This window comes from Protobothrops mucrosquamatus, unplaced genomic scaffold (assembly GCF_001527695.2).
Source record: "Protobothrops mucrosquamatus isolate PMUCROS unplaced genomic scaffold, P.Mucros_1.0 scaffold990, whole genome shotgun sequence".
Classification (NCBI taxonomy): domain Eukaryota; kingdom Metazoa; phylum Chordata; class Lepidosauria; order Squamata; family Viperidae; genus Protobothrops; species Protobothrops mucrosquamatus.
The window spans coordinates 455,987-468,988 of NW_015387229.1; the positions used below are offsets into that span (position 1 = coordinate 455,987).

Consider the following 13,002-nt stretch of genomic DNA (forward strand, 5'->3'; position numbering starts at 1 on the left):
GCCTTCCGGGTGCGCTTCAAGGTGTTAGTAACAACCTTTAAAGCGCTCCGTGGCAATGGACCTAGGTATTTGCAAGACCGCCTCCTACCAAACACCTCCCTTCGACCAGTCCGCTCCCACAGAGAGGGCCTCCTTAGGGTGCCGTCGGCCAGACAATGCCGGCTGGCGACCCCCAGGGGGAGAGCCTTCTCTGTGGCAGTTCCTGCCCTCTGGAATGACCTACCCCCCGACCTACATACAGTTGCGGACCTGTGCCTTTTTCGCCGAGCCCTGAAGGCTCATCTATTCCGTGCAGCCGGCCTGGCGTAGTTTGATTATGTTTTAGTGGGGGTTTTGTATGGGGTATTTTTAGAGCAGGCCCGTTATTTAATTTGATTTTAGACAGAAATTTGTGTATATTTATTGTGGTTTTTATTATCGCCTGTTCACCGGCCTGAGTCCCGTAAGGGAGATAGGGTGGTATATAAATTCAATAAATAATAATAAATAATAATAACTTGTGCATAATTTGGGGGTTCCTCCTGGACTCTTGGCTCTTGCTCAATGAGAAGTGGCACCCATGGCCAGGAGGAATGTAGTACAGATAAATTCTGGGTATCTATTGTAGAATGACTACAGTAGTGTGATTTTTGTTCCTCAGGCTGCAATGGTACTAGTTATCCAGGATCAATTCAAGGTTTTGATTGTCATCTATAAAGTCCTTCATAATGTAATCACCGACAGGACTGTTTTTGCCCTGTTGTTTCTGCCCAATCAATAAGATCTGGAAGAGCTGATGCACTCCAGGTCCAGCTGTAAAGCATTAGGAGATGTCCCTTTCCAGTGGAACCTGAAGGATCTGTTCCCTAGTGGTAATTGCTGATGGGTGATATGTTTGGTTTTCTCCTTCCCAGTGCATATCATTAAGTCTTCTGATCCTATCTGGTTTTAGGTGTTACTGATCTGATGTTTTTAACACTAAGCTGAAGACACCCATAATCACTCTATGATTGAAATATGACTAAGGCAACAAATACATAAATAAAGAAGTCTAGAAAAACATATACACTCTGCACCTAAGGGTAAAAGAGCTTCAGGGAGTGAACATACCAGTTTGCCTTCTGCTAAACTGTTATGTGGTAACTGGCTGCATTGATTCTGACAACTGTTTTATGAAGGAACACAATATCATTCCTACTGAATGCTTGCAACCTGTTCTCTAAATGTCAAACATGCCAATTGACCCTCCAAATGGGAAATCTCTGGTGTCCAGTATAGGACCATGGACATTCAAATTTAGTTCTTCACCAGGGCTTTAAATTGCAAGTTGCTCTTTTCATTAGGCAAAAGCAGAAGTCTGGGTTCACAGCATTTCTGTCCGTAAAGGGTACCAGAGATCCAGCACACCCAATTCACTAGGCCAGGGCAGGTTAAGCTCTAAAAATTCTGACCTCATTATATGATTCGCACTTTATTCATAGACATGAAAAAGTAGAACCGATCTTTAGTGTGCATGGCCTATTTATATAGTGAAGAAGTTGAAGATAGAAAGTTACTTTTGCAACTATTTGTGGTCTTTTATCAAGCCATGCAATTTAATTACTTAGAACATAGAATAACAGAGTTAGAAGGGACCTTGGAGGTCTTCTAGTCCAGGGGTCCCCAACCTTGGCAACTTTAAGATTTGTGGACTTCAACTCCCAGAATTCCCCAGCCAGCTATGCTATGCTGGGGAATTCTGGGAGTTGAAGTCCACAAATCTTAAAGTTGTCAAAGTTGGGGACCCCTGTTCTAGTCCAACCCGCTTTTCAAGCAGGAAACCCCATACCATTTCAGACAAATGGTTGTCCAATCTCTTCTTAAAAGCTTCCAGTGTTGGAGCATTCACCGCTTCTGGAGGCAGGTTGTTCCATTGGTTAATTGTTCTAACTGTCAGGATGTTTCTCCTTAGTTCTAGGTTGCTTCTCTCCTTGATTAGTTTCCATCCATTGCTTCTTGTCCTGCCTTCAGGCGCCTTGGAAAATAGCTTGACTCCCTCTTCTTTGTGGCAGCCCCTGAGATATTGGAACACTGCTATGATGTCTCCCCTCGTCCTTCTCTTCGTTAAACTAGACATGCCCAATTCCAGCAACCGTTCCTTATATGTTTTAGCCCCAATCATCTTTGTTGCTCTTCTCCGTACTCTTTCTAGAGAGTTGGCCACAGAAAGTTGTCCCATGGCAAGTTGGCTGCCATAAGTCAGCTGCGGCGAGACAGCAAGGCTTTGTCTTGCTTTAAGTTTGAACCTTGAGCCTAAAACAAGACAAGACCTGCTACAGTTCGCTTGTCCCTCTCTTGAGTTATTCCACGTTGAATTATCCCCAGTGAGTTGTCACGCAGCGAGTTGGCCACAGCAAGTTGTCCTGTGGCAAGTTGGCTGCCGTAAGTCGGCTGCGACGAGACAGCCAGGGCAAGTTGGCCATGGCGAATTGTCCCAATTCCATCTTTCTGTAAATCCATTCTATCGCAACAAGGATTTTCTTTGCATTCAGGATCAAACCTGTATTTAGACCCATATAATGAAAATGACAACTTCTTGTATTTGTTGAGATTCTTAAATGAAAAACCTGGCTGAGCCCATCCTAATGTTCCCCTTCCGAAATGGCAAACTATGAGAGATCACTATATAATTGGATGCATTTAATAAAGAACCTAATTTCTGTACATTACACAAGAAAATTTCCATTGGGCAAGTTTATAATACAGCAACCTTATGTGCTAAAAGTTTGTACTATGCATTACTCCATATAATTAATTCCATACCGTATTTTTACAGTGGCAACTATATAAGGAGGTAGGCAGTCAGAAAGAATTAGAAATAATTATGAAAAATCCAATCTGTCCAGTGAAAGTAAGGGCCTGGGGAGAGTTAACATAATACAACTGAATTCTGCCGAATGTAAAATACACAGCAACATTCTTTACCTTTTGTATAAATGAATGGTTGCTATTTTAAAACAGTGTTAAATTACACATGTATATCTTAGAATTTTCAACACCTGCAGCAGCATTTTACTGTATTTTTTACAACTCCACATGGAAGGAAAATGTGGTTTTCCTACTATCATTTTGTGATCAGAGGTTTCCACAAGCAGATCAGAGTCCCAAGACTGATTATTCATATGATTAGTCCCTTATGCCTTTATGCGCTTAATATTTGCAAAGTTATATTAACTGGACGGTTGAAGGCCATGTTGATTAAGAGTTACAGTAGCTGAAGTCCAACACATTGGGAAGGTAAGAAATCCTTAAGGCACGGGGCCAGGCTAGTCCAGAAGTGCCAAGTAAGAAAATCCCACAAGCAACTTAAAAATATAGTACACATTTCATGAATAAGTTAAGATTTATTGATTTTTAAAGCCACCCAAAATTTGTTGCCTAATGATGGAAATAGCATTATGAATAATCTACAGTAAATTGGCAACATGTCTTAGTTATTTAAATCAGACTTCTGAAATAAAAACTGGGGAAAATCTGGATTCAATATTGCCATGTTTTGTGTTACTCCCAAAGGTGATTTTTCAAAAGGCAACTGGACTTTCTTGTTTTTCCTTGCAGACATTTCATTTTTCAGCCAAGAAGCTTCTTCAGTTCTGACTGAATGGTGGAGAATGGAAGGATGTATATTCCTTGCAGTCATCTGGTCATTAGCACTTTTTATTTTCTTTCTCACAAAGAGTGCTAACAACCAGAGGACTGCAAAGAATATAAATCCTTGGACTGCAAGGAATATAAATCCTTGCATCCTTCCATTCTCCACCATTCAGTCAGAACTGAAGAAGCTTTTGGGATGAGAAGCAAAATGTCTTCAAGGGAAAACAAGAAAGTCTAATCACCTTTCAAAAAAACACCTTTGGGATAATCATGACCTGGATGACTGAGAACCTCCTTAGATATGTCTTGTGTTCTACTGAAAGAAAAAAAAGAGGTTGCTGATCTAGGGCAGTGGTGGTGAACCTATGGCATGCGTGCCAGAGGCGGCACGCGGAGCCCTCTCTGTGGGCACGTACCATCACCCCAGCACACGTGGTCTCTAAAAGTTCGCCATCACTGGCCTAAGGCCAGCCAGCCTGGAGCCGCCATTGGGGAACCCAACATCCCAGCTGCCAGAGACCCCCTGGATCTCCCCCAACCCTGCCCTGCCCGGCTCCCACAGGTGTCCCTCTCCATAAGCAACATCGATGTGGCCACGCTCCCCCGGCCATGCCTACCCAGTCTGCCATGACTACTGCAGCCACACCCATCCAGTGACCACGCCCACCCAGTCTGCCATGCCCACTGTAACTGCACCCAAGTGGGCCACACCCACCCGGCACCCGGCGATACATAAGTGGGTTTTGGGTTGCAGTTTGGGCACTCGGTCTCTAAAAGGTTCGCCATCACTGATCTAGGGGAACCTGGGCTCCTTTTACAACAGAAAGACCCAGCTTATATACTAGTGGCCCAAGATAGGGCAGGCCCCAGAGGGTGGCCAGGGCTGCGTGGTGGTTGCAGTTAATGGCAGCAGGTAGGCAGGCAGCCAAAAGGACAAAGAAAAGGCGACATAGGTGGATGAAGTAGTTGAAGTGAAGGCAGTCCCTTACTTTCTCTTCCATGATTGGCTTGGATCCAGATGGGTCCTCACCTAATGACCATGTGGAATCCACTCAATGACAGCAATTTGAATTGCTGGAAATGCTAAGCTGACCAATTACATGAAGTTTCATTTAAAATCCACATCGCTTAGCAATGGAGTTGCTGGCCCCAGCTAGGATCATTAAGTGAAGATTACCACTGGTTTCTGAACTAAAGAGAAGACATAAAGAAGGGAAAAAGTCATTTGTATCAGGTTCAGCTAATGGTGAGTTCACAAATACATCTTTCAAGTTTTCTTGGTGGTCATAGGGAATTCTTTTATCAATCCTTAACTCTTCTATTCAGTTCTAACTGACTCAGCTACAAAAAAGGCTAACTGATCTTAACCCTTCCCAGGGTTGTTTAAATGCAGCTGGATGTGTTAAGCAAGTACTTCAAATACAACTATTGTCTTAGCATGTCTTTATTTATTTAGGTATTTATTTAATTCATATGCTGCTCATCTTGCTGCCATGTGATTCTGTGTGTGCACAAGTCAATCTATTGCATCATAAGGTCTTGGCCGCTGACCTATTTTCTGGAAGTGGCCAAGAATAGGGAGGTTCTACCCTGTAGCTGGGCATAAATCTATTCAGTTACTCAATTATAAAACTTTGATGCTTGGACTTTAATATTTTATTGTAATTATAGACTTGCCTTTCAGATTCTGATTCAATTAGACAGCTAGATCTAATTTGTGCTTTCAAATATGGGCTTGCTCTATTGTGCAATCATACCTTATTCTCTGCACTGATGCCTGTAAACCCCTGTGGATTGATTTTTCTCCCTGGGCAGTCTCATTTCTACACAAAATGTGAAGGAAGTTGTCTTACAGAGTGAAACCACTAATCCCCTATCTCAACATTGCCAATACCGCAATAGCTGATCAAGGTTTAATAGCCTAACAGCTGCTGACACTTTCTTGAGCTTTTTGTTCTATTTGGTTATGGAATGTCCTTGCTACCTAGTACATTTATTACTCACCTTATTTTTCTAACCACCTGTCTCCTACCGTATCTTCAAACTCTTATACTCGTCACCTGATCTCTCCCAAATCTAACACATCCTAACCTTTCTATATTCTGCACCAGAAACAGCACTTTGTACTCTGAAAAAACTATTAAGAAAATAAGTTTTGACACTTTGCAAAGAAAGCAACTCTCTATTCCTCATTAAAACAGCTACCTCTTTTGCTCTGTACAAATCTGAAAAAGATGCAGCTCCTTTAAGATGCCATCTGTGTTTTTAAAGTGATTCTTAAAGAAGCCTAAAAAAAGATATGGGTTTTTTTTTAATGCGTAGCAGAAAGATAATTGTGCAAGTACCCAAGCACTTCTGATCTTTTTCCAAGCAGGTTTAATACTACAAATAGATGGACAATATGGTTAATATAAGTAAAGCTAGATTCCTTATCTTAATTTATTCTTCCATAGTTAGATATTTTTTATCCTCCAGTTCTAACCCCTTCAATTACACAAAGATATCCTGCTCCCTTTTACGTTTCTGCCCATAGTCTCTTGCTTGTAATTTGAAATAGGCACAAGCAATTACATATTATAGGAAAGAAGATATTGGATCAAACAGGTTTCCAAACTGATCAAGTGGGAGCTTCCATATCTTCCTAGGTCCAGTTTAATTCTTTGGAGCAGGGATTTCTATCATATTTACCTCAAACTGAAAAGCTCCAGATGGTAATTGATAAATAAATCACTAAAACAGTCATCAATAACAGATCCAGAATCAATATATTGCACAAATAATGCAGTAAGAAGAAGCTCAGAAATAATATGACTTATTTATACATAGTACAATATGTTCTACAAAGGTCATAAGCAGTTCATTGGGAGTTTGACTAAAATGAAATATTAAATAGGAAAGTAATCCACAGTGGCACATTGAAGTCCAATCATCGCAAGCCAATAAGTGTTGGTCTAAGAATAAACTGAAATGGAATTATGTTTATCTGCTCCCTTCCTCTCCTGGCCAAATTAAACCAGTTTCTTTTGTGAGGGAGAACTGTGATTGATGCTGATTATTTTTCATTAAGCTTCATAAAAAAAACAAGAGCATGATCAGTCTTGATCCAGTAAGTCATCATGGTTTATTTAGCAAAAAACATTATGTCTGAATTATTTTTTTAGTAAATTTTAATGATAGTCTTACTAAAGAAAGCAAAACATGATTCTCTGACATACCTCTAAAGCAGCTGCAATTGCTAAAAGAGATGACCAATTTGTTAATCGATATTTGTTCAGATAGTATTCCAGGGAAGTGGTAAATGTCATTTGATTTGCAATTTTAAGCAAGCTAACATCATTCACATTTCTAAATTTACATGCAAATTTATCTCAATGTTGTGATACAAGGCTCCATATATGCAGACAAAGTGCATACCTTCAAGAACATCATATATGTACATAAATAAAAGTTGCCTGTTCTTTAAAAAAAAGAAGAATTTGAGTGGAATTGACTTGTAAAGAAAAGCATCTTTTCAATAGACACTGATTCCTCCTTGTGATGTCATCTATGTAGCTTTGTTGACAACATTAAAAAAATGATTTATCATTGCCTTCTTCCAGAACATTTTCCAGCTTCCCAGTTTAGCCTAGTACCCTGGCTTTTACTGATAGCCAAGTACTAACCTTTTCCAACTTCTTGATTTTTGAGATCAGCCCAAGTAAGATTTTTAATGCTGAGTTGGGCAGGATATATCTCAATATGGTTTCCTGTGAAAGGTTATACTTAACAGTCCCAAAGATGCTTTTCCCAAAAGGCAAGTGGACTTTCTTGGTTTTTTTCATATGCTTCTTCAGTTCTTGAATGAGAAATGAAAGGTTTTTAAGGAAAAAGCCAAGAACGTCCACTTGCCTTTTGGAAAAAGCATCTTTGGGACAACCATGATCTAGATGGCTAAGAATCTCCATAGACATCATACTTACAGATTCCAGGACTTCTGACTCTGGGGCTTTTCCATCCTCCTCTTCCGGTGCTTCATTCTCCTTATTGTCAATCCAGGGGGCCGTATCCTGAGCAGAACAAGTGCTAATTAGGTCTGGCAAACTTGTAGATGGATAATGAAGAACATCTTCTTCTGCTCCTTCCTACAAGAAGGAAAGAACGATACTTGCCATTACATATATGAATATATTCATTTAATTGGCCCAACAACCATATAAAGTAAGTCTGCATTAGTTTCACACTGTAGATGATGAACAGTTGTCAAGAATCCCCTTGGCTGGTAATGCTGGAAACAAGGATATATATATATTTTTTAAAAGTTAATTTCCATCTTAGATGCACCTGAGGAGATCATTGGACACATTAAAGAATGAATGACCTCATTCAAACATACAGGAAGTCATTGTTTAATGACTGTTTGCAGTCGCAACAGTGATGAAAAAGTAATTTTGCGAACAATTCTGTTGATTCTCCAAGCGATGGGAGATCAAGAACCAAACATGTTTGGGCAAAATTCTCTTTGGTTTCGCTTGCAAAAATGGATGCCACACTGCTTTTCATTTGTTTAGTTAGCTTTGTGCTTTTATTGCATAACTGACATATAACTGATAAAACACACACTGTTATCCACCCCAGTTGCAATAATAAAAGAAATGTATGCTTTTAGTTCACATAAAATATATTTTGGCAGGGCTACTTCCTCCAAGATTTTAAATGAGAAAAAAAAGCAAAGTGTTGCCAAATATGTTGGATAGTTAATAACTCCAACTGTTACTGAAGTCACTTTAAGTTTGCACACCTTGAGATTTGCTCCACTAAACGTGAATGCAGTTGGATAATTGTTCAATTATAGGACTAGAATTTAAATTTATACAGAGTCACCCATAGCAGGGTCTCCAACCTTGAAAATTTTAAGACATAGCTGGCTGAGGAATTCTGGGAGTTGAAGTCCACAAGTCTTAAAGTTGCCAAGATTGGAGACCACTGACTTGCAATACACACATCAGTTCTGAAGATGTACTTGAGCAACTGAAGTTATTTTTGTTGTCTATCCAAAGGATTGGGAATCTTTGACCTTCTGATTGTTGTTGGATTACAGTTACCATCACTCCTGACAACTAGCCAAGCTGATAAGAAAGGTCAACCATATCTGTCTGATTTCCCAATCCCTGAGCTATCTCATCATAACACAGTAAGCACCATCTCCAAGACTCACAGTAGGATTCATTCAATCTTACATATGGTATGATGTGGTTAATTAGATGCCTACTGAACAGGGAAATGGAGCTTCTGCCTGGATAAAGATTGAACCAGGCTTTCTATGCCATGTTGAAAATGAATTGACAGCAAAAAAGCCAGCACTTTCTTCTGAAAGAAAGTTTCAGAAATTCTAAGAGATAAAATGGATGCTTTAAACATCTGCAAGGTTTTAAAGCATCCATTTTACTCCACAGTATAACATCCTTATTTTAAAAAGTGGTTTTATTCCACTTGCTGTCAATTCCAATCCCCAGTTGATTCTCTGCATGGTTTTAATGGCTCTTGATAGAAAAAGAAGTTTTCCAATTGAACAAATCCTCTCATAAGGCAGATTCATAAAGCTGATGTCCATTCATTCATTCTTCCTTAGTCAGTTTTGCATTTTCAACAATAAGGGTGATGATGACATCTTATAAAAAAGAACCTTGTAATCTTCTATGCTTGCTTCAACATATGAAATCATATACGCAAAATGACTTACCCTGCTTGCCACTACTAAATACACAAGGCCTTCAGCTGACCGAAGTAGAACGACAGCATCTTGATGGGACAGACCAACCAAAGACTGGCCATTGATCATTAGAAGCTCATCACCCACCTTCAGCCTGCCATCCCTAAGAAAACCAAAGAACAAAACAGGGTTTATGCCATCCTCCAAACCTGCCTCATCTGCTCAGCTTCTTCAGCCTTAAAAGTGGACATGACAAGCTGGAAAACTCAAAGACAAAGCTGGATGGTTGTAGCTAAAATATTTCTTAGTACATGTTTACCTCCCTCCCAAGATTAAGAAATGGACAAATAAGAGGCCATGCTTGATCTGGAAAACATGACTCCATCCTATCCTCTTCAGAGGGAAATTTCAAGGTGAACATCAGAGGCTGTGTCTGCATTTTGTTAATAATGAATACTGTATTCAGCTCCATGTTTACTTAACATTTTCCCTGGAGAGTCTCGGAGTGCTTTATAAACTCAAACAGCATCACTAGTAAGTAGGTCAGCTCTACCACTGAATTTTTGCTCATGTGTTCTGGAGTAATTAACTCTGCATGGACACATTCTGGTCCTAGCACTCTTTCCTATCCTTCCCAGCGTTATGTGTTGAGATGCTATTCTTAATGGTCACATCCCTTTAAAAAAAAATATTATTTTGAGTCAGTGGAAACGTCCATGCTAAGGCTCCTAGGCTGGGAATTTGATCTAATTTCTCATTTGGGAAAGGAAATCCCACAATTCACTGCCAGAAACTAAAGTCAGAGACAAAAGCAACCAAACAAACACAAACTTCTTCCCAAGAGAATTCTCAAATACAAAAATTCTCACGTATCACTTTTCTTTTAAGAATTTGCCTTTAAGGTTTAGTACTGAAAGTCAGATTGCACCCCACCCAATTTGGACTGTAGCTTCAATACTTTGATCGGCTGCACCTAGGTTGGCCAATGCCAAGATATTTTTCCTGGACCTGGGCATTCTGCAACTCCCAAAAGCTACAACATTGTAAAATTTCAGCATTTTCTCTTTCTTTCTTTCTTGCATGGTTTTGGGCTTGGATGCAGAGCCATGTTAATGACCTTGAAATCTAAGTTAGGTCATATTAAGTTAGCCTGGAAAACTCTTCATAACCCCTCTATAACTATCCACCTTATATTAGACCTACTGGTGCTCATACAGATAACACATAAAATACTCCCTGGTGATCTATATTCCTTTTCCAGTACTAATGAAAGTTTTATCACAGGCCAGGCAGGTTACATGCAATAAATCATGCTAAAAAAGATTGGCTTTCTTTTTTTTTTTTAATCTTACAAATTCTTCCATTCTCCAGAAAGAAGCAGAAGGCTGGTTTCTAATGCTGGGAGTGGAGTTCTATTGCCCCAAGACAAATTGAGTTGAAGAAGGAAACACTTAGTAATTGTAATTGTAGTAGTAGATTGGCTGTAGAATTTGCAGATGGTCCTGGACTAGGTGCCTACTGCTGCCTTTCCCAACCTGGCTTGGAACTATGTGAACTACAGTCTAATGCAATGGGAGGATAGGAAATTGGTGAAGGCAGGCTGACTTAGTTGCTGAAAAATACCAGTGAGATATCCAAGTCCTGCAATCACAACAGAAAATTTTTTCTATTAAATAAGTTGCCTCTATCCTTAATTCAGCTGATAGATCTCCAAAATAGCTTTTTTTTTCATTCCTCTGATCAAAATAATTCTGCTGAGAAATAAAAAGATCCAGTTACCCTGCAGATACCTTGGTTGCACCCATGTTCAAGAGTACTTAGATTTAAAAACAAATATGTACAATTATCTGTGGCAGGTTAAAAATTGAATACAGGTAGTCCTCAACTTACAACCATTTGTTTAGTGACCATTTGAAGTTATAATGGCACTAGAAAAAAATGACCGATGACCATTTTTTACACTTACAAGCACTGCCCGCATCCCCATGGTCACATGATCAAAATTTGGACCCTTGGCAACTGGCGTGTACTTAGGACGGTTGCAGGATCCCGGGCCCATGTAAATCTTCTGACAAGCAAATTCAATGAGAAGCCAGATTCACTTAACAAACATGTTGTTAACAATTGTACTGATTCACTTAAGAACTGTCGTAAGAAATATCATAAAATGGGGCAAAATTTACTTTAAAAATGTCTTACTTAGCATCGGAAATGTTGGGCTCAATTGAGATTGTAAGTCGAGGATTGCTTGTATGTTCCAGTTAGCGTTGTTCTTTTAATATATTTGAAGTCTTAAACTTTCCAGAAGCAGCCTGTTCAAAACTGTTCCATTTTCTCTACCTTTAAATTTATTACTAGTAAAACAATCTACAGAGGATTCAAGAACCCAAGAGGGGAGAGAAGCATTATTTACCTCAAATCTGCCACAGGCAGGAGGACACCCCATCAAAAGGAGTTATCCCTCAGCAGCTTTTGTTTTCAGAACAAAGCAAGTTCATAATTTAACTTCCTTATTTTTCAAGTTTTATATTTAGTATTCTTGCTAAATCTCTAGATGCAGAGACCTGTTTCTCTGAGGATTATAACAACAAGAACAAGCATGCTTATTTCTACCAGTAAGCTACTCAGGGTTACTGGGACACCTTAGAAAAAAATATTTCTGAGAGGAAAAGTTTGGGAAATGTTTTTAGCAAGGAGTTCTTGTGGGAATGCAAAAACAAAAACAAATGCAACTACAATAAATCCAGAAGGTTGTGCAAATGAGTCCCTTCACCACAATCAAATCAGGTACATAGTAACCAGGATTGCCAAGCTTTTCTGGCAAGAAGGGGGAGGAGACTTTCTCATCAGTAAAATATAATGATAATAAAATGATAATAATAGATCACCCCTTCCTTCCTTACATCCATCCATGCAGTTTTTCTCAGCAAGATTTTGGAAGTGGCTGGCCATTGCCTCCTTCCTAGGATTAAGAGAAAATAGCTGGCCTTCCAACTGGCTTTGATACCCAAGGCCAGACTAGAACTCAAAGTCTCCCAGTTTATTTATTGATCACTGTTGTTATATGTTGGATTTTAATACTGAAAGTTACTTTGAAAACCAATCACAACCAACAAGCAGGTGCAAATCAAATAACGTACACATGTTATCTGGTTTTGTTGTCCTTGAGCTTTTGATCCTGAGGTGTATCTAATTAAAAGTTTGTGGACAGACAGACTTTCATTAAAAGACCACACAACAAATGCTACCTGTGAGCCGATCCACCTTCTTCCACCCGGGCAATTATGATGGCGTGTGGGGAGCGCTTGGATCCACGGCCTCCAGTGATCTGGATTCCCAACCCGTCGGTTCCCTTCATCATGGTCATCTTCCATATCCGACAGCCTTCCCTCTGGGAGGAGAAATTGAAGAGAGTCCCTGCAGTGTTACTGGGAATGGGTTGGTGGGAAATCCTCCTAACGGCATCTATCTATGGAGGAGATTCTCAGTCATCCAGTTCTCAGAACCAAAGAAGCTTCTTGGATGAGAAGCAAAACGTCTTCAAGGAAAAAAACAAAGAAAATCCAGTTGCCCATTGAAAAAGCACCTTGGGGTCTAACTGCTTCTATGTTCTCCTAGTTGAGAGCTAGCTTTTGCAACAAGAAAAGTCATGAAGATGCAGAAAGTTTACTTCCCTTGTCAGCGAAGGAAAGCCATGTGTT

At 39.7% G+C, this 13,002-nt stretch overlaps 1 protein-coding gene across 1 annotated transcript in view; it reads right to left on the reverse strand.

Annotated features, from left to right (window-relative positions):
* Positions 1-12,770, reverse strand: part of PDZD2 (PDZ domain containing 2) — a gene marked incomplete at its 5' end in the record, with an annotated part of 72,333 nt that extends 59,563 nt beyond the window's left edge. Inside the window, 3 exons of the mRNA XM_015819796.1 lie at positions 7,572-7,733; positions 9,332-9,464; positions 12,550-12,770. Coding sequence (XP_015675282.1) covers positions 7,572-7,733; positions 9,332-9,464; positions 12,550-12,770 — 516 coding nt within the window. The remainder of the gene's footprint in view (positions 1-7,571; positions 7,734-9,331; positions 9,465-12,549) is intronic.
* Between the last annotated feature and the right edge of the window lie 232 nt (positions 12,771-13,002).